Genomic DNA, 21,504 nt, shown 5'->3' with positions numbered 1-21,504 from the left:
CATGCTTTTGTTACAAATCATAAACAAGTTTATAACATGGATTATACTATACATAACATGACTTTGAAAGAAAAGCATAGAAATCTTTGTTCTTTTTTTTGTGGAAGGATCACTCACAAAAACTAAAACGTTATCTCTTAACCCCTTTCTTAATTCTATTATTCTTCTCCTTGCCTGATGCTCCATTGGCAGAGTTTCAACACATAGAATTTCCTTATCACTTCCTTTAAACTCATAAAGGTCTATTTATACTAATCTTAAACTGGATTAGTCGTCATTAAGCTCATCTTAGCTCGACAGCTTCTAACTTAAGTGCCTGATACATGTAGGTTTAATATTTTCTCTAATCATGTTTAACTTAACTTAACACATGTTTAGCTAACTAATCAAAATTAGTTAATCGTCACCCTTTCTCAAATTCTTTTCCTTGCATGGCTTTTACACGCTTAGCTCAAAACGCTTACTATACTTCCCTTTCTTGTGTTATCTTGTCTTAGCGCATCACCTAGCTTTATTACGTGTACTATACTTACTCGCGTCGCCAAGTCAGAACGCATGCTCCTTCCTCGAAATACGTCATTCTTATACTTAGTTAATTTATAACTACAATCACTTAAAAACGCATATTTAACATGCGAGATGGAAAAAAACTAAAAACTTACTAATGTATCAAACAACCCTAAACCACTTCGAACAATTATAAAATTAATTTAGATTTATACATTTAAGATTTAAACGTTTCACCAAAAGAGGATAACAAAAACGAAAAAAGAACCTAAAAGCATATAACGATAAAAAATTAAGAAAACAAATAACATAAAAACTTACCAGATAACATGAGAGCTTGATCTGGCTAAAAATTCTATGAAATGGCAAGAAAGCTTGAGAGAAAGAAAGTTGAAAAGAATTTAAAAAGAAGTTAAAGGAAGAAGAGAGAACATGTGGGAGTGGAAGAGTTTTACATTGGTTTAAGGGAAAAAAGAACAGAAATAAAATTTCATGTAAAGACAAATGGGACTACTTACATTGCAATTTGCCCTAAAACTCTACTTATTCGTAACCAAACCCAAAAACTTATAACCCTTGCAATATCGAACTATTTTTGGTAATTTCTCATGTTTGTCTTTTATATTGGTTAGGAAACTATTTTTATAAAAAGAAAATACGAACATAAATTGGTTGTAACTATCATTTACTTCTTTTCCTAGAATTTGAGAATCCTTGTATCCAATATTTGTTGTATTACAAAAGACGAGAATTAATTTTGTGACCACTTCAAACATTAAAGTGTTGACGAGGAATTGATTATCATCTCCGATAATTCCAACTTCGCTTTGAACTATTTATTTACAATTATTGAACTAAAGAAAAATGGTTCTAGTTGATGTTCCAACCGCACCAAACAAAGGTGTAGGTAATTGTGATTAGGTAATATTCTTCAAATAAAATCATATAACATGTGAGTTGTAATTATAGTCATTGGTTAAATTACAAGACATTAACTTCTAATTGTTCAATTTTAGTGTATGTACGGTTAATAAATCTCAACTTTAATGTATGTACGATTAACAAATCTCAAGTGTATCAATGATAGAAATTGTGTCTATTAATGTCAATGATAGAAGCATAACAAAGTCTATTATTGATATAATCTAAAATATTGTAAATCAAAACTAGAAAGACAATTCTTGTTTGGTACCTGTCACATGCTTGTCATTAAAGTCGAAGAGGTATGAACTCTGTTTAGGAAATTTTAAATGTTAATGAAATTTGCAATCATTATAATTTATACTTCAAGCTTATTTGAAAATGAAAGAATTTAAGTGGCTGTGAATTTAGAAAACAAGAAGACATCCCAAACCTCATATAGTAACTAACCATTGGAATTCCATTAGATGAAAATGTCAAAAGATATAATGGAACCAAAATTTTAGAGGCAGGTAGAAAGATGAACTTGCTTTCTAGAGCAGTGGAGATGAACGCGGACTCCCTTGTTTGCTAAGCATTTGGAAAAGAGAAATTCCTAAAAAAAATGTGAAATGGTATACACTTCTCTAGAACCTGAGGATATGGAAAATACAATTTGGGCATATGAAGAACCCATTGATCTAGTTATTGAAAAGCAAGAGCAACTGGACTTATCCAATACACTAACTTATAACTATATAAAAAAAAATTAAATTTTCAAGGGATTTGACTGTTCATTAACAACCGAAACAGCTTTTGCATGAAAACTTACATAGGGATATTTTATATGTTCAGAGTTACGAACATTGTTTTTTTGTGTCGTAAATTTGATGTATATTTAATGATGATTTATTACTCCACTTGAACCAACGAAGAGTAGTTGACAGTTTAGCTAGTATCCTTCTCTGCTAAAGCCGTAAAAAACATGTCTATTTCCTTCAATAATCTTTTATTCTTCTGAGAATATGATTGAATCAAGTGATTAAGATACTCACAAACTTCTCCCAGATCGTCATCCACGTTAGCAAACACATTCCCGATTTCTTTCTCTGTTTGAGTATCCCCATCTTTCTCATTGTAGATATGCTTCCTGCAAGTCTGAATAGAAGAGACCAGACTTATATTAAACTTTCTAAAAAGATAATTAAGGTAATAAATCAATTACCATATTAATAAGCCCAAGGCTAATAGTTGGAGAACTAGAAAGTATGTTTGAATAGGCAAGATACGAACCCTAGGTTTCTTTTTCTTCTCTCTTTTTCTTTTCCCCTCGTTTTTTCCAATAACAATTGGGGGTGGGAATTCAAACTTAGCCATTTAACTGAGGTAATAACGCATTGACCAGCATTCCAAAATGAAGTTTTGTTATCTTTCCTACGATTTAAAGATCAATATGCTAAATCTTGGAAGCCTTAATAATTACTGTAAGAATTTTGAAGTTTGAAGAATTGGACGAAATTCGGTCTATAGAAAACATCACCTGTAGAACCAAATTTAGGTTGGAAATGTGGTCAGCCAGCATGAATTCGGAGTTCAATAGCTCTCGAAAAAGAGTCACCATCTCCGGGCTCAAATTACTGATTGTGACATTTTTAATTATTCTGGAGATGCATGCTTCATCGAATATTGACCGCATCCAGCCAAAATCCTTTTGCAACTTCAACAGCGCCACTGTTACATAAATCGTAGGTCTTTTTTCAGTGAATGTATTTGAAATCAAACATGGACGAGAGATGGAAGCTACCAATTCTTCAACGATAATCCTACACCACTTGTTCTTTACAGTAACCCTCGTCTCCCGCATATCCATTTCTTTCCACTCTAAAACCATTGATAAACATAGGCTACAATTTGTAGCAACACAATGGTTATCGTATACAACCAGGCCTTCCAATGTAGCAATCACAGACCTCAGGTAATTTGTAGTACATCTGAGCTCCTCCTGTTTGCTAGTTCTCTGATCTGAAAGTTGAGTAAACAGCTCGAACAAGCAATATGAAGCCACGAGTTTAATCGAAGTAGATCCAAAATGCAAGAGCCTACACAAATCATGGCAGGAAATGCAAATGAAAGAGAGCCTAGTTCCATTGGATTGGCCATGGTTGTTTTGCCAATCGACAGCTCCAGGAAGAACAGCTTGAAGACTGAAAAAAGTGAGAGAAAAGAGGTCTCAATTGGATAGTTAATTTTAACAAAAAAAAAAAAAAACCAACAAACTTACATCTAAACAATGCTTGCAACTGGTAAAGACACTAACCTTCTCATCGAAAAGTAAACAAGGAAAAGGACAAGAATTATAGTTTTTCCCATGTTCGTCCCCTCGTGCTCATCAATTAAAGCAGGCCCTTTTGAGCAAGCTTCATGCAATATAGACTTGGTTGCAGATGCCGTGGGAGTGTGGAAAAGTACGGATTTTGAAGCTTCAATTAGTCTTCCATCCGTTGAGTGATGCAGAATCAAGGATAAAATAGCAACAACTAAAAGAATTTCAGGACTCCACCTATCCGTTACATCAGTTGGAGAAATCCAATCGAGCAGCTTTCAACGACAAAAGGAGAATTTTACCATGATTGCTTAAAACTATGACTAAGCAAAAACAATTGACATTATATCAACAAAATGAACACTGAAACCTGGTTACCTTAACGGTCACGGCAAGCCAAGCTTCATCGTTGGAAAGCATTCCAGAATGCCCTGATTTCAAAACGCTGAAAACCAACAGTAAGACGGCTTTAAATGTCTGTTTACAGTATGAATTTTTAGTATTGTAAAAGATAAGCTTTATTGCATTTCCTATGCCATGCACGTGTAATTGGTCTGCACAACTTGGAAACATATTCACGATATTTGACACAAAATTCACCACCAAAATGATATGATGTTCGACACCTTCCTCAACCAGCTGTTCTAGCAAGCAGATTAGAATGGTTGCTGCATAATTTTCTCCTTCGGCAATTAATTCAGCAATTTCTTCTGCACCAATAAACTGATTATGTACGGTGGTAGTACTAGCCCCATTTGAATCAAGGATTTGGCACATTTTCAAAACCTGATAACATAATGGATTTCTCATTTTCTCTTGTTTAAACAACCATACTAAAGTTGATCTGTGAATCCTTGAAGAATACATATCCCATTCACTTTCAGTCACCAACTTGAACAGTATACTCTCGATTTCTGAACTGTACAAAGTGTGGCGACTAGCATCAGCAACAGATCTACAAAACCCATATATATTCACCAGTTGTGTGATTGTAAATGGGTCATGGTATCCACATAGTAAGCCACTTTTGCTGACAAGAATATACTGTTCCAGAGATGCTAAAACCATCTTCTCATCAGCAAGTCTGGCAAAGAGGTATTCATGTGGTGAGTACATAGACAACAGATATATACCAAAAAGAGAATATATATATATAAGAAAGAAGAAACAGAAGTGTTATACCTATCATCGTGTAACGAGCTTGCATGTAGTAACAGCAAAACGACAGAATGACAAGCAGAAAGCTCCAAGTCATTGGAGGTTTTTTGTCCAAGTAAAAACAGTAAATCAACTGGATCAGATGGCAGAAATGATATAGCTTCTCTAATGCATTGTCCAGAATCATTGCCAAAGATCACATCCACCAGAGAACTGAGCATTAGATACACTCTCCATTTCATCTGTTCAGAAGGAAACGAGCCTAGACATTTGAAAGAGAAACTGAACCAACAAGAAGATAGAAGTGATTTTGCAAAATCTATGGTCCTGATGTCAGGATCTTCGAGCAAAATTGAATGAAAAGTTTCCAATACCCCCATGACAAGTTCCTCTTCAACTATACTGATAGTTGCTAAAAGCCAAGGTAGTAAATGTGTTGTGCATACATCAAGAACACAAATTTTCATATCTTTGGTGACGGAGTCATCCATGACAGCAATGACTTGACTGTATACATAGAACTCCTTGAGAAGGTATAAGGAATGTAAAAGTTGAGATGGTTGTGTTTCGAACGTTCTGAGACAAAATAAAACTACATGTTCTAATACTTCTTGAACTGATGTTGCTAGATGGGGCACCCTATGAGATGGAGACTTCATAATTGTGACCAAGATTTCACAAGTTGTTGCAAATGTGTCTGGATGTATGCCCATCTCTCCAGTCACATTCTTTCGGAGCATCCTTGTCAAAGTAAGAACTAGTTCCTCAATGTGAGATGCAGCCACTACTCCAGGACACTGAGAAATGCATCTCAAAATGAGACCAAGTGTTTGGCTGTGAACTGGATGAAAAGGAACTTCAGCAACATGGCGCAGCACTGGAATTAGTGTTGCAAATCCAACCGCAAGCCTTTGATTGAAGGGCAGTTCAGCTTTTGAAAGAAGATCAAGGGCCTGAAGACAAGCCCTTGCCAAGGGATCCTTACCTTCTGCAATCTTCAACACATTTCATTATCCTAGAATTTTAAGTTTCTGGCATATGTACTATTTTCAACAAAAGAATTTGTAGTTTTCATGTATTTAACAACACAAAAATAGCTAGATATCCTTGTCCCTGATAGATTATGCTTGTTCAATAATTTGAAGGACTATGATTGCTCACCTGAAAATCGTAATATCTCAAATACATAATCCACTATATTTTCTTCAACCAATAGTTGGATCGGCGTGATGGAAGTGCCTTCGGAGGACAAATAACGGATTATTAGCTCCAGAGTGCTTAATTGGAGCTCTGTGTCTGACGATAGTAGAGGACCTTTGATAGCCTCAGCGAACAAAATATTCAAAGGGAGTTCGTCTATTTCCTTCTCGTTGAACTTTGAATAGTATTCAGGTTCACTCCCCAAGAGCCCTCTTTGAACCAGTACAGTTAGAAGTGCTGCAAAAACAAATTAATACGCATGAGATAAGAGAAGATGAAGAATGAGAAACTAAGCTTCATCTGTACGCAAATGCAAACATTAAAAAATATCACCCAAACTCATTCACCAACAGCTTCAAACTATAAAGCAGGAAGAAGGTTTAACCTAAAAAAGCCAGCTCATAAGTCTTATTACATTGGTACACGACTTTGGATAATACCATCATGTTCGGTCTAGAATACACAAAAAAAAATGGATGTGAAGAATTTGACAAACCTACACAGTTCAATCTGACATCATCATTTTGAGTCTTCATGAGGGCCTCCAGAGACAAGTACAGAAGTTTTGGGCAAAATGCAGAGAGAACATCAGTTTCAGTGCTGTGGTTAGATGCATATTCAATTACGGACAATTTGTATAAGACAAAGAGGATCTCTCCCCGTATCTCCTCGCTGCATATGAAGATGAATTCAGAACTCGTCATAAAATGCATATGCCAAGTGTAAAAATAATTTGCTTCTTTCGAATAATTCAGTTTATCACCTTGGTAATTCAAGGCCTGCCACAAGATTTGATACAATGACATCGTTGTTCTTAATTTGGCCATGGAAATTTTTTGTCCGATAGTTTAACAGCATTCCATAACAATGAAGCTACAAAGAAGAAATAGAAAAACTCTCACACTTTTGACAACGAAATACGCAGGAATCTAGAACAGTAGATTACCATATACACCTGACGGCGGCTCCAAGCCAAGGAACCAGAAGAAATCCGATCAGAAAATCTTGCAATAAAGTCGTCGCAAAGAGATCCATAACCGTCAACTTCAGTGACATCACAGAGGCGGCGAACAAGATCAGTGAGTTGGCGAGCAATGGAGTGATCGTCGAAGGAGCAGAGTGCGGCGACGAACGGAGCGACAATGAAGTGAGAATGGAAAGTGAGGAAGGTGCGGAGGAATGTGGGCTGAGAAAGAGCTTGGGAGAACTGGGAGAGTGCGTAGGAGACGTGAACTGTGGAAGAGAGGGGATCGGAGATGAGATTGGAGAAGCAGAGGAGGCAAATGATTCCACCTTCCTGCGTGTGGAGGCAGAGCGAGGATGGGTGGCCATGGGAGCATGAACTTGGAGGAATGGATTGATCGTCTGGATGGCCGTCGTACGACATTTCCGATAATCTCTTTGGTGAAATGGGAGGGAGCAGAGTTTCAAAATTTTACTATTTAAATGTTTGGTTAAATTATAACTTAACAGATACTCAAACTTCCAAAAGTTTCTAAAACGTCCTAAGAGAAGGGGGGAATTGACAAGAATAGGCCAAAAATGGGGTAGAAATAGAGTTTTAGGATTGATTGTAAAAAAGTTGAGATTTAGGATAAATTGGAGGTGAAATGACGAAAATACCCTCTTTTATTTTCCTTCCTCTTTTCTTCTTTTTCCTTTTCTTCTTTTTCCTTTTCTTGCAAGCCCGAAGACAGAAGGCCGTTCAAAAGAAAAACGTAAACCAGAGCATTTGAACTCTTCCGCGTCTGCAGTTACCCCTTCAACTCTCTCCCGCCTCCGGTGAACGTTTTTCTCTTCCGTCCATTTCTTCTCCACTTCCATCCATTTCTTCTTCACGACTCTCCGCTATATTTTCCGATTTCAACTTGTTCACGGAACGTCTCCATTTCTTCTGCACGGGTCTCTGTTTTACTTTCGACTTCATCTCCGGCGGACGCTTCTCCACTTCCATCCATTTCGATTTCAGGTTTGTTTTCACCGGACCTCTCCATTTCTTATCCACTCCTCTACATTGGCAGTGCCGTATCCATCATCTTTGAAGTCAAGTGAGTAATAAAATCTCAGTTTTTTTTTTTAGAGTTAGTCTGTTGTAGCTTATTTATTATTACAGTATTCCATCTTGTTTGTTTAAGTTGTCTGTTAAGATGTGAGTTTTTTGTTTTTGGCACATTTTGGAGAAGAAATGCATGTCATATGCACACAGACATAGAGAACCGTGGGAGCCATTCTGTTTTTAGGAAGAAAAACCATTTCCTTTGCAATGTACTGTAATAATAGAAAAACCATACCTTGGAGTTTAGAACTTGAATTCGAACATATATTTGGTATCCCATATAAACTCTGCAAAGTTACCAGTACAATAGATATGTGCTAAACATGCATTCTAAATATTGTATTCTAAAGACATTATCATAAGCTGCATTGTTGAAAGACCATTTCCTTTGCCTTGAATTTTTCCATCATCTCTCACCTATCAGCACCTATCTCTCACCTTCCAAAATTTTGAGTAGAAGTCCCAATATAAGAGTGTTAACTTCCTAAACCGTTTAGAATGCATGTTTAGCTAGTCTACTAGGTGTTAAGGCTATAGGGTTAGCAATTGTATTAGACTTAGCAACTTTGCCTTGAAGTTTTCCATCATCTCTCACCTATCAGCACCTATCTCTCACCTTCCAAAATTTTGAGTAGAAGTCCCAATATAAGAGTGTAAACTTCCTAAACCGTTTAGAATGCATGTTTAGCTAGTCTACTAGGTGTTAAGGCTATAGGGTTAGCAATTGTATTAGACTTAGCAACTTTGCCTTGAAGTTTTCCATCATCTCTCACCTATCAGCACCTATCTCTCACCTTCCAAAATTTTGAGTAGAAGTCCCAATATAAGAGTGTAAACTTCCTAAACCGTTTAGAATGCATGTTTAGCTAGTCTACTAGGTGTTAAGGCTATAGGATTAGCAATTGTATTAGACTTAGCAACTTTGCCTTGAAGTTTTCCATCATCTCTCACCTATCAGCACCTATCTCTCACCTTCCAAAATTTTGAGTAGAAGTCCCAATATAAGAGTGTAAACTTCCTAAACGGTTTAGAATGCATGTTTAGCTAGTCTACTAGGTGTTAAGGCTATAGGGTTAGCAATTGTATTAGACTTAGCAACTTTGCCTTGAAGTTTTCCATCATCTCTCACCTATCAGCACCTATCTCTCACCTTCCAAAATTTTGAGTAGAAGTCCCAATATAAGAGTGTAAACTTCCTAAACCGTTTAGAATGCATGTTTAGCTAGTCTACTAGGTGTTAAGGCTATAGGGTTAGCAATTGTATTAGACTTAGCAACTTTGCCTTGAAGTTTTCCATCATCTCTCACCTATCAGCACCTATCTCTCACCTTCCAAAATTTTGAGTAGAAGTCCCAATATAAGAGTGTAAACTTCCTAAACCGTTTAGAATGCATGTTTAGCTAGTCTACTAGGTGTTAAGGCCTTAGGATTAGCAATTGTATTAGACTTAGCAACTTTGCCTTGAAGTTTTCCATCATCTCTCACCTATCAGCACCTATCTCTCACCTTCCAAAATTTTGAGTAGAAGTCCCAATATAAGAGTGTTAACTTCCTAAACCGTTTAGAATGCATGTTTAGCTAGTCTACTAGGTGTTAAGGCTATAGGGTTAGCAATTGTATTAGACTTAGCAACTTTGCCTTGAAGTTTTCCATCATCTCTCACCTATCAGCACCTATCTCTCACCTTCCAAAATTTTGAGTAGAAGTCCCAATATAAGAGTGTAAACTTCCTAAACCGTTTAGAATGCATGTTTAGCTAGTCTACTTGGTGTTAAGGCTTTAGGATTAGCAATTTTATTAGACTCACCTTCCAAAATTTTGAGTAGAAGTCCCAATATAAGAGTGTTAACTTCCTAAACCGTTTAGAATGCATGTTTAGCTACTCTACTAGGTGTTAAGGCTTTAGGGTTAGCAATTTTATTAGACTTAGCAACTTTGCCTTGTAGTTTTCCAGCATCTCGCACCTATCAGCACCTATCTCTCACCTTCCAAAATTTTGAGTAGAAGTCCCAAGATGCTAGTGCATCCATGTTTAGTAAGTCTCTTATGCAATTATATTTAATTAGTTTTTTTTTTATGCAGGTTTCAGTATGGCTTCGACATCAACTAACGGTCTCATGTATAATGCAGCTTAGTAAGCAGTTTATCACATTTAGTAAGCAGGTTGACTATGTTGTCGGATCAAAACAAGACTGTCAAGATCCTTGGGTGAATGTTGATTACATTTACTCTCCATTCAATATCCATGGCAATCATTGGATTCTATTATGCTTGGACTTGGTACGTTGTCAAGTTAAGGTATGGGATTCGCTTCCGTCGCTGACGAGTGCCGAAGATATGAGAAGCATATTAGAGCCAATTCAAGAGATGGTGCCAAATTTGCTCGATGCTACTGGATTCTTTGTTAGGAGAGGCGGATCATCAACACACAAGGAACCTTGGCCACTTGTCATTGTCGACTCCATTCCACTTCAACGCAACAATAGTGATTGTGGTGTATTTACAATTAAGTATTTCGAATATGAAGCTTCTGGTTTAGATGTAGCTACATTATGTCAAGAAAACATGTCATATTTTAGAAAACAATTGGCATTTCAATTATGGACCAACAATCCCATGTATTGACTTTTAGTTCCAACTTTTGAAGGAATTGTATATGTTCCAAACTATGTACATAAATAGTTTTATATAATGGAATGAATACCATTTTTGTTTTTTGGTATGCAATTTTTATTTCATTATCTTGGAAAATTGTAAAGTGTGCAGAACTTTTATATAATGTACAACAATGCAGGTGAGAGCAACATTCTCATGCTCTTAGAATTAGGAAGGCCAATTTATCCCACAATGTATGAAAATGGAGAGAGATGAGAGAAAAATGAAATATTCTTTTTGGAAGTGAGAAAATGGAGAAAATGGTTTTCAAAGGCCGGTGGAGACCATGGGAAGAGCTTGAGAAAGAAATTTCAAGAAAACGAATTAAAGAATGGAAAAGGAAGAAAAAGGAAATTTCGTGAAAATGAAACACTAGAGGGAGGGATGAGAGAAAAATGAAACATTTTTTAGAAAGTGAAAAAACGGAGGGAGAAGGAGAAGGAGAAGAGAGGATTCATAAATTGATTTTAGGATATTTTTTAACTTGAGGGTAATATAGACTTTTTCCAACTAATTTGTCCTAAAAGTCATCTTTTTTAAAATTCATCTCAAAACTCTTTAGATCCTTCCAAATTATCCTATTTCTGATAATTCCCCGAGAAGGGGAAGGAATCGAATAGGTGTTTTCTTCTCTTCTCATTTCTTTCTCTTTTTAGAATACCATAAACTAAACTTGATTCATTTATTTATTTTTACTGTTTTGTATGTTACAATATCACTTTTCATTTTTGAGATTTGAATTTTTGTTATTATCCAAACAATTTTCTAATTTTAGCTTTTCCTAACTGTTGATTTAATCAAATTATAAGATTTCAAATAAATTGATATCTAATTGTATTATTAATTATATATATATTTATATTTTTTTTTTCAGTATGATATATTTTAGTTGGCTAATTTATGATTTCACATTAATTTTATTTGGTATAGTTTAATTTAATGAATTTAGGGTCAAAATTTTAGTTATTTGAAAAATTTTAGTTCATAAAAATATGAAATTTTATTTGAGAAATTTACCCTATAAACTATTTGTGTGTTGTTGTATTAAATAGTTAGTTTGAAATAAATATAAATGAATGAAATGTAAATCATATCATTCAGTTAATTCAAATTGCTAAATATATAAATTTTTAATATGTTTATTTGTTTTTTCATGTTGGAAATTCAAACTATATTTGAGAATTTAAAAAGGAGTAATAATATTATTGTTTTATATAGAGTCCTGGAACGTGTGTCCTCACTATTCATCATCTTCTTCATCTTCTTCCTCCCTAAACGCTATTGCCCCACTTTCTCCGACATCTTCGTCTGTCACATCCTCCTTGCTGTAAGCGCCCACGCTTCAACGAAGCCTAGTCGAAACCCATCCGAAGCTTGTTGTGTGTGTTGCACGTAGGGGTGAAATCGGGTTGGGTAAGGAGACATTCTCGACCCAACCCATATTTTCGAGTTATTTGGGTTGACAACTCGAATAACACGAATTAAGTTTTTAACCCAATCCAACTCATAAAATATGGGTTAGGTTGGGTTGTCGGGTTGTATATATTAATATTTTTTTAAAAAAATTTCTCATTTTCTAGTTTCTAATGGTTATAAAAGTTTGAAATTGTTACATTTAAATTTCAAACATACATGATTCAAACTTTCATACAATAAATTCAAAATTTATATACCTCTAATTTGTTTTTATTAAAACAATATATACCTCTTATTTGTTTATTTATATATTATCTTAATTCGGGTTGGGTTGGGTTGAACCGAATTTTTCAACCCTCCAACTCGAGACCCAACCCAACCCGAAAAATTATAAAAAAAATTAACCCAACCCAACCCTTATAATATGGGTTGGGTAGTCCGGGTTATGCGGCTTCAGCCCATATTTGTACACCCTTAGTTGCACGTCTTCAATTCGAGCAAGCCCAGCCGCCCACTAGTTCTCCGTCCGAACTCTAGTGAGTACTTCATCTTCGTCGTGAAATTAATTCGCACGAAAGGAAAAGTCAAGCTTTCTTCTCCAATCACATCAGTCGCGCGTAGAACATTGTTAACCAAGTGTTTCAGTCACGTTCCTTCGTCCAAACCATCCTCTTTCGTTCGAGTCGATCCTAAGTTATGCACTTATGTTCTCTTTCGAGCCATTTGAATTGAGCACCCTTTCCTTTGCTTCGTCGAGCCAAGTTTCATATTGTTATGAGCCAAATTAAGCCATTTTGGTGTTTTTCTTGGTTTGCTTTCTATTGGGTTTGGTACGCCCACTTAAATATAAATTTTTGTGCTAATCTAAATTAATATTTAGATTTAAGTTGGATTATTGTTTCTCGAAGGTCATTGGCATTTTAGAAGGAGGTGTAGTTTGTGAAATTGTTTTCATTAAAGGTTGTTTTTGTTTCAACCTTATCCTTAGGCTAAGTTGGAAACCTAAGTTAAATAATGTTTGGATGACAAATTTATTAATTCAGTTGTGGCTGTTAGGAATAATTTTATTAAGCTAATCTCATATAAGATATTCTACTACCAGACATTCGAACTTAAAAATAAGAGCTTCCATGTATTTTTCATTATGCATTGATGTAGCTAAGATGCATAATGTGATTGATATGAATGACTAATTTATTATGACTCATATGTTATGATGCATGATATATTAATTACACGATAAAGACGTTATGAATGATATTCATGTCATGTTACGATATGCTACACTCTATGGATTGTGGTGATATGTTATCGTTGTCTATTAGGGTTGTACCCATTTTATTGTCCCTCGGATCACCACCTTGTTATGATTGTATGGTTCGACGAGATCACCAGTCTGTCATGCTATGTTTTACGAGTGACCTAACGGGGTCACTTACAGTCCGATTCTATCAACTGTTCCTTCTGGTTCACCGACATACCAAATGTGTTCCTACGAGATTACTAGATTGCATGTATTTTGGAGAACGGTAGTTTTTGGAGAATTTCCTTACGGAACCCTAGTGGAAAGTTAATAGGCACCTAGTAGTACTATTAATGGATCTCACTGAGTACATCACTCTTTCTATGTCATCTAGCAGTATTATTAATGGGTCTCACTAACTATATTTTTATACTCACTCTTTTTATGTTTAATTTTACAAGTAGAGGTAGAGATTTTAGTATTTTATTAAAATTTATCAAACTTATGAATTGTTTTTATGTTATTTTTCTTTAAAAACCAGACAGGCTCGAACTAAGATTTACCTTATACTTTTATTTCTATATATTTTATTTATGATTTATAAGTGATTACTTCAAGTTTTCATTGAAAATTTAGTGTCATCTCTTGTTTTTTTATAATAAAGTATTTATTTATTTTAGAAATAATGACCTCTAACTCAGTACAAAGAGTTAGAGTCGTTATAATTATTTAGATAGATATTAACAAAGATAGAGCAATGAAACAAAGATAAGACAAAGATAGCAGACTATATAGATATACATTGACATTGTATTTTGTTACCTTTGCTTATTTTTCATTCTTCATTTGTTTTTCTTTTGCCTTTCCTTAGATTTCATTGGTTTTTTTAGTTGATGTTGTTTGCTTTTTTACTCACCATACATTTCAAAAAAGAGGTTAAGTTACATAAAATAAGATTGATTATTACTAATTAAATTGCTAATTAATACTAAAATATTAAATTTTATATTTAAGTTAGTTTTATTTGGATTTACATATCTAACCGGTAGATTCAACCATAAACATTTAAAAAGTCCCTCAAAACTATGAAAGGATAGAAAAAGCGAAGAGAAGTGGGTCCCGCATATATATAGAACGACTTATGACGTCCTTTCATCCTCGGCGGGTAAAAGATCCAGAGGAAGAATAAAAGCTCTCCGTTGCACTCTTCCCTCTTCCCCTCCCCTTCCCTTTTATTCATCTATTTCCTCCATCTGAATCTGAGGGAATCCGGGGGCTCACATGGCTTTCTCTTCTTCTCCGGCGACACCTTCAATCATCCCTCTCTTATCACTTCTCTTTCTCATTTTTCTCTTCCGCATCTCCTCTGTTTTTGCCGACGATGTCTCTCTCGATGACGATTCCGCTCCCAAGTCCGGAAATTGCAACAATCCCTTCGAATTGGTATATATATATTTTTTTCATTCTAATTGCTATATTTCATATTCGCTTTTCTTCCGGTTTGATTGTTTTATTTCGATTTGGATTTACTCCGTTTGTGTTTTCCTTTATTTTGGGTCGATCCAATTTTGGGATGGACGATCATGTTGTCAGGACTTGCCCATGATTTCTCAAAGGATTTAACTTAAACCATGAACAGAGAAATAAGGCTATCTTATGTGATTGAGATTACTGTCTTGAGTTTCATTCGCGTTTATTTTCAGGACTACAAATGGATTCTAAGTAATTGCTTTCGCTTGTTTCTTTTTTGTTTGATTGTGACCTTCACTGTACTTTTCAATAGCGATTCGCGCAAAAGTGGTTTGGATCAATAAGTCTTGGAATCTCCTTTCTACTTGAAAGATATTGGGAGGGTGGTTTTTGGGTTTGAAAGGAATGAAACTCCATGTCCGGACGGTTTCAATATTGCCTTCTACTGGGAATGCATCGAGGATGATTTCTACAGGTCTTTTGTGAATTTTATGAGAGGGTTTCTCAACACGTGCTTAAATAAAATCTATGTTTCCTTATTCTTGGGGAGAAAAGGTGACAAAAGCCTGGCATTTCAAGTCCACTAGTCTGATTACGAGGGATATATAAAATCATTTGTAAGGTCTTGGTTCAAACTCTTATTGCTAACTAGTAAGGACTTTCTTTTGCACTGACGAGGAAGGGTCTTGGCCAATTTTTAATTCTTAGGACCTTCCTTGAGAAAATAACCCATGCCGATTGAACTTACCAAAATGGGTCATGGGTGTACCCCCATGTATCTCTAAAATGGCTGAATGGATGTGAGCTTTTTGGTACCCAAAAATTGTTGTGAGAAGGTTCGGAAGTATACTGTAATGGGTTTGTGATGTAACTCAAATGAGAGAATTTTACTAATGTTTAAAAGTTGTGAATACAAGGAGACAAGTACTCTATTTATAGCAAACTAATCCCAATCCTAATTAATAAAAGAAACTAATACTTAATCCTAATAAATAAAAGAAACTAATCCTAATCCTAATAAATAAAAGAAACTAATCCTAATCCTAATAGATTTAGGATTTGAGCATAATATCCTATTCCTACTACTTCATTCTATCTCTAAAAAAAAGACCATCCTTAAGTTTTAGAATGAAAATGAAAGTAAAAATAAAAAAGTAAGCCAGTCGAATGGAGGCATCTTGGAATATCCAACATCAATAATATCCCAATTATGTGATTCTCGCCAATTGATCCTTAGAACTGATGTAGTAAAAAAGAACTCTGTTGTCAAAGAATATGAGACTAATTGGGGTGGATTTTTATTTCTTTAGTAGGTTTAGATATGGGTCAGATGACAGATTGTATTAATATTGGATGGAGTTCAAAACCGAGCTCAACTGAGCTAGGTCGGGAGATGATTTTGGGTTAAAATATGTGGGTTTAGGATTTTTATCTCTTCTTTATTTGCTCGAGGGGTGTGACTTTAGGGAGGGTAGTCGGGATATTTGTGTTTGGACTCCTAATCCTAGTAGGGGTTTCACGTGTAAACCATTATTTAGCCTTTTGATTGATCCCTGTCCTTCCCCCATACGGAGTCTTTTCTTGATGTGGTCTGGAGGACCAAGGTTCCTAAGAAAGTTGGGTTCTTTATCCGACAAGTCTTGCTTGGTCGTGTAAAAACTATTGATATGCTTGTTAGGAAGTGGACTTCACTTGTAGGGTCTTTTTGTTGCATTCTTTGAAGGAAGGCGGAGGAAGATCTTGTTCATCTTTTCCAAGACTGTTATTATGTGATTTCTGTTTGGAGCTCTTTTTGCAGGAGTTCAGTGTTAGTTTTGTTGGCACCAGGAGTGTCAAAGCAATGGTCGAGGAGTTCCTCCTCCATCCACCTTTCAAACATAAATGGGGTTTTTTATGGAAGGCTGGGGCGTGTGCTATTGTTTGCATTTGGGGTGAGAGGAACGAGCGGGTTTAGGAGATTTGCATGACAGGGTTTTATTTGTTTCTCTTAATGGATGTATTCCCTTATTTAAAAAAACTATGCTATAAGACAAGATTGACAAGAGTGCCACATTTCTGTGATGTTTTTCTAAGGCCCAAGTATTTGAACTTCTAAAGGCGAAGCATCATTGTGATATTGATTTTCCCTTGAGCATATAAGAACCTAATATTGTCTATTTGTTGCGCATTCTTCAGGTCAAAGTTAAGAGCTGGGTTAATGATGCTGAGGATGAAATCCTTGTGGGTTTAAGTGCAAGATTTGGGACTTTATTGCCTTCTCAGGCTGAAGATGATCTCAAATTGCCAGCTGTTTATATGAATCCTATAAATGGCTGTTCTAGTTCTTCTTCAAAGGTAATGATTAACTATTCCTTCTAATTTGACCGTTAGCTTTAAGTGATTCATATTTGACGCATGTTATTATACTTGCCATCAGTTTAGATGAATTAAAATCATATTAGCTCGCACTGCATACAATTTCCATTAGTCTTGTTTCATAACCATAAAGTATTTGAATTAAATTGAACATTTAAATTCTAGATTTGAAGGGGTTTAGAGAGTGTGATAGAGAGAAAATGAGGGTTTTAGATAAGATGACTATTAATTGTCTTATGAGATTAGTCGAGGTGTGCGTAAGCTGAGGCCTATAGACTCACGGATATTAAAAGAAAAAAGAGATAAGATCTTTAATTGGATAAAGATTGATTTGATTAATGATAAAAAGAGCATTAAAATGTTTTGTGAATGCAATATGGTAGGCACCACAGGTGTTGATCTTTTCTTTTGATAAAAGCATCAACTTTCATTGAGAAAAAAAAATGAAAGAATGCATGGGCATACGAAAAAAACCAAGCCCACAGAAAGAGAACCCTACCCTACTACATGAAGGGACTCGAAGGGAATGTTGAATTGTGCTGTTAAATTTTGATTATGTCACTATTTGGAGTTCAAAATTCTATTATCTTGTTTTATTATTTGATTTTATTTTAAAGTTAGACAAATGAATTCTTTGTTTATGCCTTTTGGTTCTTTTCTTCGCATGTTAGTAATTCTTATGCATTTATCATGTGTCTTCTGGTGTCAATTTTTTAAAAATATTTCTATGTAATTTTAAAGTATTTTAATGCAATTGTAATTAAAAATGTGTATCCTGGATTTGAAGGAGTTTAGAAAATGGGGGTTTCATCTTTAATTGGAAATAAAATTTAAATTTAAATTTTATCATCAAATTATCATAAACACTTTGAGCAATGTGCATACGGTTCTCTTTTTGTGTGTGCTACCATTTGTACGATCTTGTGGTTTTTATGGGGTGAATGGAACAATATGATTTTTAGAGGTGTGGAGAGGGACTCTAAGGACCTTTGGTCTCTCGTTTTTATCACGTTTCCCTTTGGACTTTGTTATCAAAAACGTTTTGTAATTTTTTTTTTGGTCTTTTAACCTTAGCTGGGATTGTTTTCTGTAATGTGACTTTCTAGGCCTTGACTATTGCTGCCCTTGTAAATTTTTCATTCTCTCTTAATGAAAGTGTCTTTTCTCTTTGAAAGGAAACAAGTCTCTTTATTCATATATGTAGAATGAAAGAGACTAATCCTCTAAGTACACGAGGGTTATACGAAGAGCATAAAACATAACTAGGATCAGCAGGTCCACCTAAACATCTCAACTAGGTTCCTTAGCTTCCTCATCATATCTGTAAAACATAACGTCAAAAATCGATCACGGCTTATAAATTCAACAATTAGAGATAGGACAAAAAAACTGTTGATCACTAGCTGACTAAGGATTCAAAAAAAAGAAAAGCATACAGAAGGCCTAAGCCAAAAGTGCAATAAGAGGTTTAATCTCAAGACAAAAATTAAGATGGGAAGATAAAAACTCTCCAATTTGAGTAGATTTCTTGAATGATGTAGAAAGTCAGAATCAGCCCCTCAATCTCTCTGTACGACTTAGTTGGAGTCCCTTGGTCATTAACCAGCTCAGTAATTAGATTTCTCCATTTTTTTCTAGCAAGGAGTTGATGAAAGAAACTCGTGTTTTCATCTCCCAAACGGATCCAGTTTAGTTTACTTTTCTGGATTAAATTGATTTCCTCCTATCTGTACAGTACCATTAAATCAGGCTTCAATGAGAATCTATCATCTTCTTGAACATCCGAAAAATGAGCTGATTCTGCCAATGCAACCCTTCTTTCAATATCTCTAATCAGATCATCCTCCTTCCTACTTTGGTTCTTCTGAAATACAGCAAACCACTCTTTCACAGCATTCAACCCTTTTCAATTTAACGCTGTGATAGACTTCCTATCGTATATAAATATAATAGAAGAGGGAAAAAGGAAGTAACACGTGTGAATAAATACACGTGGGAGTGATGTGGAGTGTTGGGTAACGAAAAAATAGAATATATAGAGAGGAGTATAGGTGGGAGGGTTAATAAGGATTTCATGTGGGTAGATTCATTCTCTGTTATTCGTTGAGAGAGAGGAAAGCAGTGGGTTTCCTATTTCCATTTGATATTTCCAGGAATAATCGTTTACGAATTATCAATAAAGTTAAAGTTTCACCAAATTGGTATTAGAGCCATGAGATCTCCGGCCACGAAGGTAATCAAATATGGTACAAACTCGGATGGAAGAGAAGATGGAGATGTTCGATCAAGAAATTTAGGGTATTAATAAGGAAATCGGCAAATTGCCTGCGATTGAGAAAACCTTGAATGATCTGTTGAAGAATATAGAGATACAAAATCAAATGATGTTGAGGATTATGGAAGCGGCAGCTCAAGATCGGTTGACGATGAACGAAAAATTAAGTGAGTTATCAATGCGGAATTTTCCGGCGAAAGGAGTAGAAGACGGCGAAGGATCCTCAAGTCGAGGGAACCATAGTAAGAATGGAGAGAAGAAGACGATTGACAAGAGTAGCAACGATCGAAACAAGTTTAAGAAAGTGGAGATGCCGATTATCAATGGAGACGATCTCGACTCCTGGTTATTTCGCGCCGAAAGGTACTTTCAAATCCATAAACTTACTGAATCTGAGAAGATGACGGTTTCCACCATTAGTTTCGAAGGACCGACACTTAATTGGTATCGCTCTCAAGAGGAACGGGAGAAATTTGTTGATTGGGCTAATATGAAAGAAAGGGTGTTGATCCGATTTCGATCGGTGAGAGAAGGATCATTGTATGGAAGGTTTTTGTGAATTCAACAGACAACCACGGTAGAGGAATACCGAAATCTGTTCGACAAATGGGTAGCACCGTTATCAGATTTATTGGAGAAAGTGGTGGAAGAAACATTTATGTCTGGACTTAAGCCGTGGATTCAAGCATCATTGGAAGTCATCTTGATACTTTAAACCCATTTAGAAACGTTGAACATTCATTTCCATTGTTTCAAGGTTTCAATTGCATTTTAAACTGGTTTATGGACTTATCTAGTTGTGAACCATAACTACTCATGTGTCCTGGTGATGGAACATATTCTTTATTTCTGTTTTTCAATTTAAAGCTGAACTTTTTACTGTGGTTGGATATATTTTCAGGAGTTCATATGTTGTTTGAGGTTAGTTAATTGATTTAATCTGACCTTTATGGCTTTCAGTTTTTTGAGATTAACTGTTTTATTGCACTAACTTAGTTGATATCAGATCAGTTTTTTGCCTTCTTGAGCTGCTAATGATTATAATTCACCATTTTTCTCTCTGCAGCTATCTGGGTCAATTGCCTTGTCTACACGTGGTGAATGCGACTTCACAATTAAGGCAGAAATTGCACAGGCTGGTGGTGCTGCAGCCCTGTTGGTGATAAATGACAAAGAAGGTTGACCTATTACTACCATAATTATACAATTTTATCTTTGGTGCATATTAAACATTTTAGTCTCTAGATATAGCTAAGGGTAGATTGGGTCTTGGATCTAGAAGATGTTGGAAAAATTTCCATCGAATAGCAAGATATTAGAAAATGCAAGAGTTTGTGCATGTATGCTTTCGATTAAGTTTATTTTTTGATATATGTGAGTGTTTGGGCTAGCATACGCGCACCTCGACTAATCTCACGGGACAACCCACCTGACCCTATAACATTTGGGTGTCAAAGAAACTCGTAGGAAATTAATTCTTAGGTAGATGGTCACTATGGATTGAATCCACGACTTCTTAGTTAGATATTGAGATTCTCCCTTTCTACCACTAAGCCAACCCATGATCCCTCTTAGCTTTATTGCTCTTTGTAGTTTGTAGTTTGTAATTTGTAATTTGTAGCTTTATTAGGGAAATTAATTTGTAGTTTAGCAAAACGTTGTTTTTTTATTCCTCTTAGCTTTATTGCTCTTTGTAGATCCCTCATGTACGTAGAGCTTTGTCTCTATTATTTTCTATTTGATAAAGAGATCCGTATCCTTTAAAAGAAAAAGATAATGTTCTTTCCCATCGCTCTATGACACATCTAAGTTCATGGCTTGTTATGGATAAGACCAATTCATTTTGATTGTTTCTATTTATTATCGAATATTTTCCTTCTGGTATTTCAGTTGTTTAACCCCCTCTGGTTCAGTATTTCGTAATTCTCTTGTATAATTTTTTTAAA

General features: G+C 35.4%; 3 protein-coding genes across 8 annotated transcripts in view; 2 read left to right on the top strand and 1 right to left on the bottom strand.

Annotated features, from left to right (window-relative positions):
* Positions 1–1,867: 1,867 nt before the first annotated feature.
* On the bottom strand, positions 1,868–7,522 carry LOC101210344 (protein PUTATIVE RECOMBINATION INITIATION DEFECT 1). 4 transcript variants are annotated; one of them, XM_011658173.2, is made up of 9 exons: positions 7,035–7,519; positions 6,852–6,961; positions 6,585–6,760; positions 6,050–6,325; positions 4,913–5,876; positions 4,109–4,814; positions 3,725–4,005; positions 2,948–3,611; positions 1,868–2,565 (listed from the first exon to the last, which is right to left on the bottom strand). In XM_011658173.2, the coding sequence occupies exons 1-9, from the start codon at positions 7,473–7,475 to the stop codon at positions 2,356–2,358; spliced, it is 3,828 nt and encodes a 1,275-aa protein (XP_011656475.1). In that variant the 5' UTR covers positions 7,476–7,519; the 3' UTR covers positions 1,868–2,355. The 4 variants fall into 4 exon arrangements, with proteins under 4 accessions (XP_011656475.1, XP_011656476.1, XP_031743762.1 ...); XM_011658174.2 differs by having other exon boundaries at positions 7,044–7,519; XM_031887903.1 differs by lacking the exon at positions 1,868–2,565 and having other exon boundaries at positions 2,981–3,138; positions 3,212–3,611; positions 7,035–7,522.
* A 381-nt stretch (positions 7,523–7,903) lies between these two features.
* On the top strand, positions 7,904–10,775 carry LOC116404658 (ubiquitin-like-specific protease ESD4). Its single transcript, XM_031887904.1, has 2 exons — positions 7,904–8,057; positions 10,227–10,775. The coding sequence occupies exon 2, from the start codon at positions 10,269–10,271 to the stop codon at positions 10,767–10,769; it is 501 nt and encodes a 166-aa protein (XP_031743764.1). The 5' UTR covers positions 7,904–8,057; positions 10,227–10,268; the 3' UTR covers positions 10,770–10,775.
* A 3,838-nt stretch (positions 10,776–14,613) lies between these two features.
* The window catches only part of LOC101207965 (signal peptide peptidase-like 5), a 38,319-nt gene continuing 31,428 nt past the window's right edge, over positions 14,614–21,504 (top strand). For 2 of the 3 annotated variants that reach the window (XM_011658172.2, XM_011658171.2), the window contains exons 1-3: positions 14,616–14,901; positions 17,104–17,262; positions 20,625–20,736. In XM_011658172.2, the coding sequence (XP_011656474.1) occupies positions 14,740–14,901; positions 17,104–17,262; positions 20,625–20,736 (433 nt within the window). In that variant the 5' untranslated portion in view covers positions 14,616–14,739. Of the gene's footprint in view, positions 14,902–17,103; positions 17,263–20,624; positions 20,737–21,504 lie in introns of all 3 variants that reach the window. The other variant, XR_004217377.1, reaches the window with a different exon arrangement.

Source organism: Cucumis sativus, chromosome 6, assembly GCF_000004075.3.
Source record: "Cucumis sativus cultivar 9930 chromosome 6, Cucumber_9930_V3, whole genome shotgun sequence".
In the NCBI taxonomy this organism is placed as follows: domain Eukaryota; kingdom Viridiplantae; phylum Streptophyta; class Magnoliopsida; order Cucurbitales; family Cucurbitaceae; genus Cucumis; species Cucumis sativus.
The sequence above is the reverse complement of the archived record's forward strand: the minus strand, read 5'-3'. Positions and strand labels throughout refer to the sequence as shown.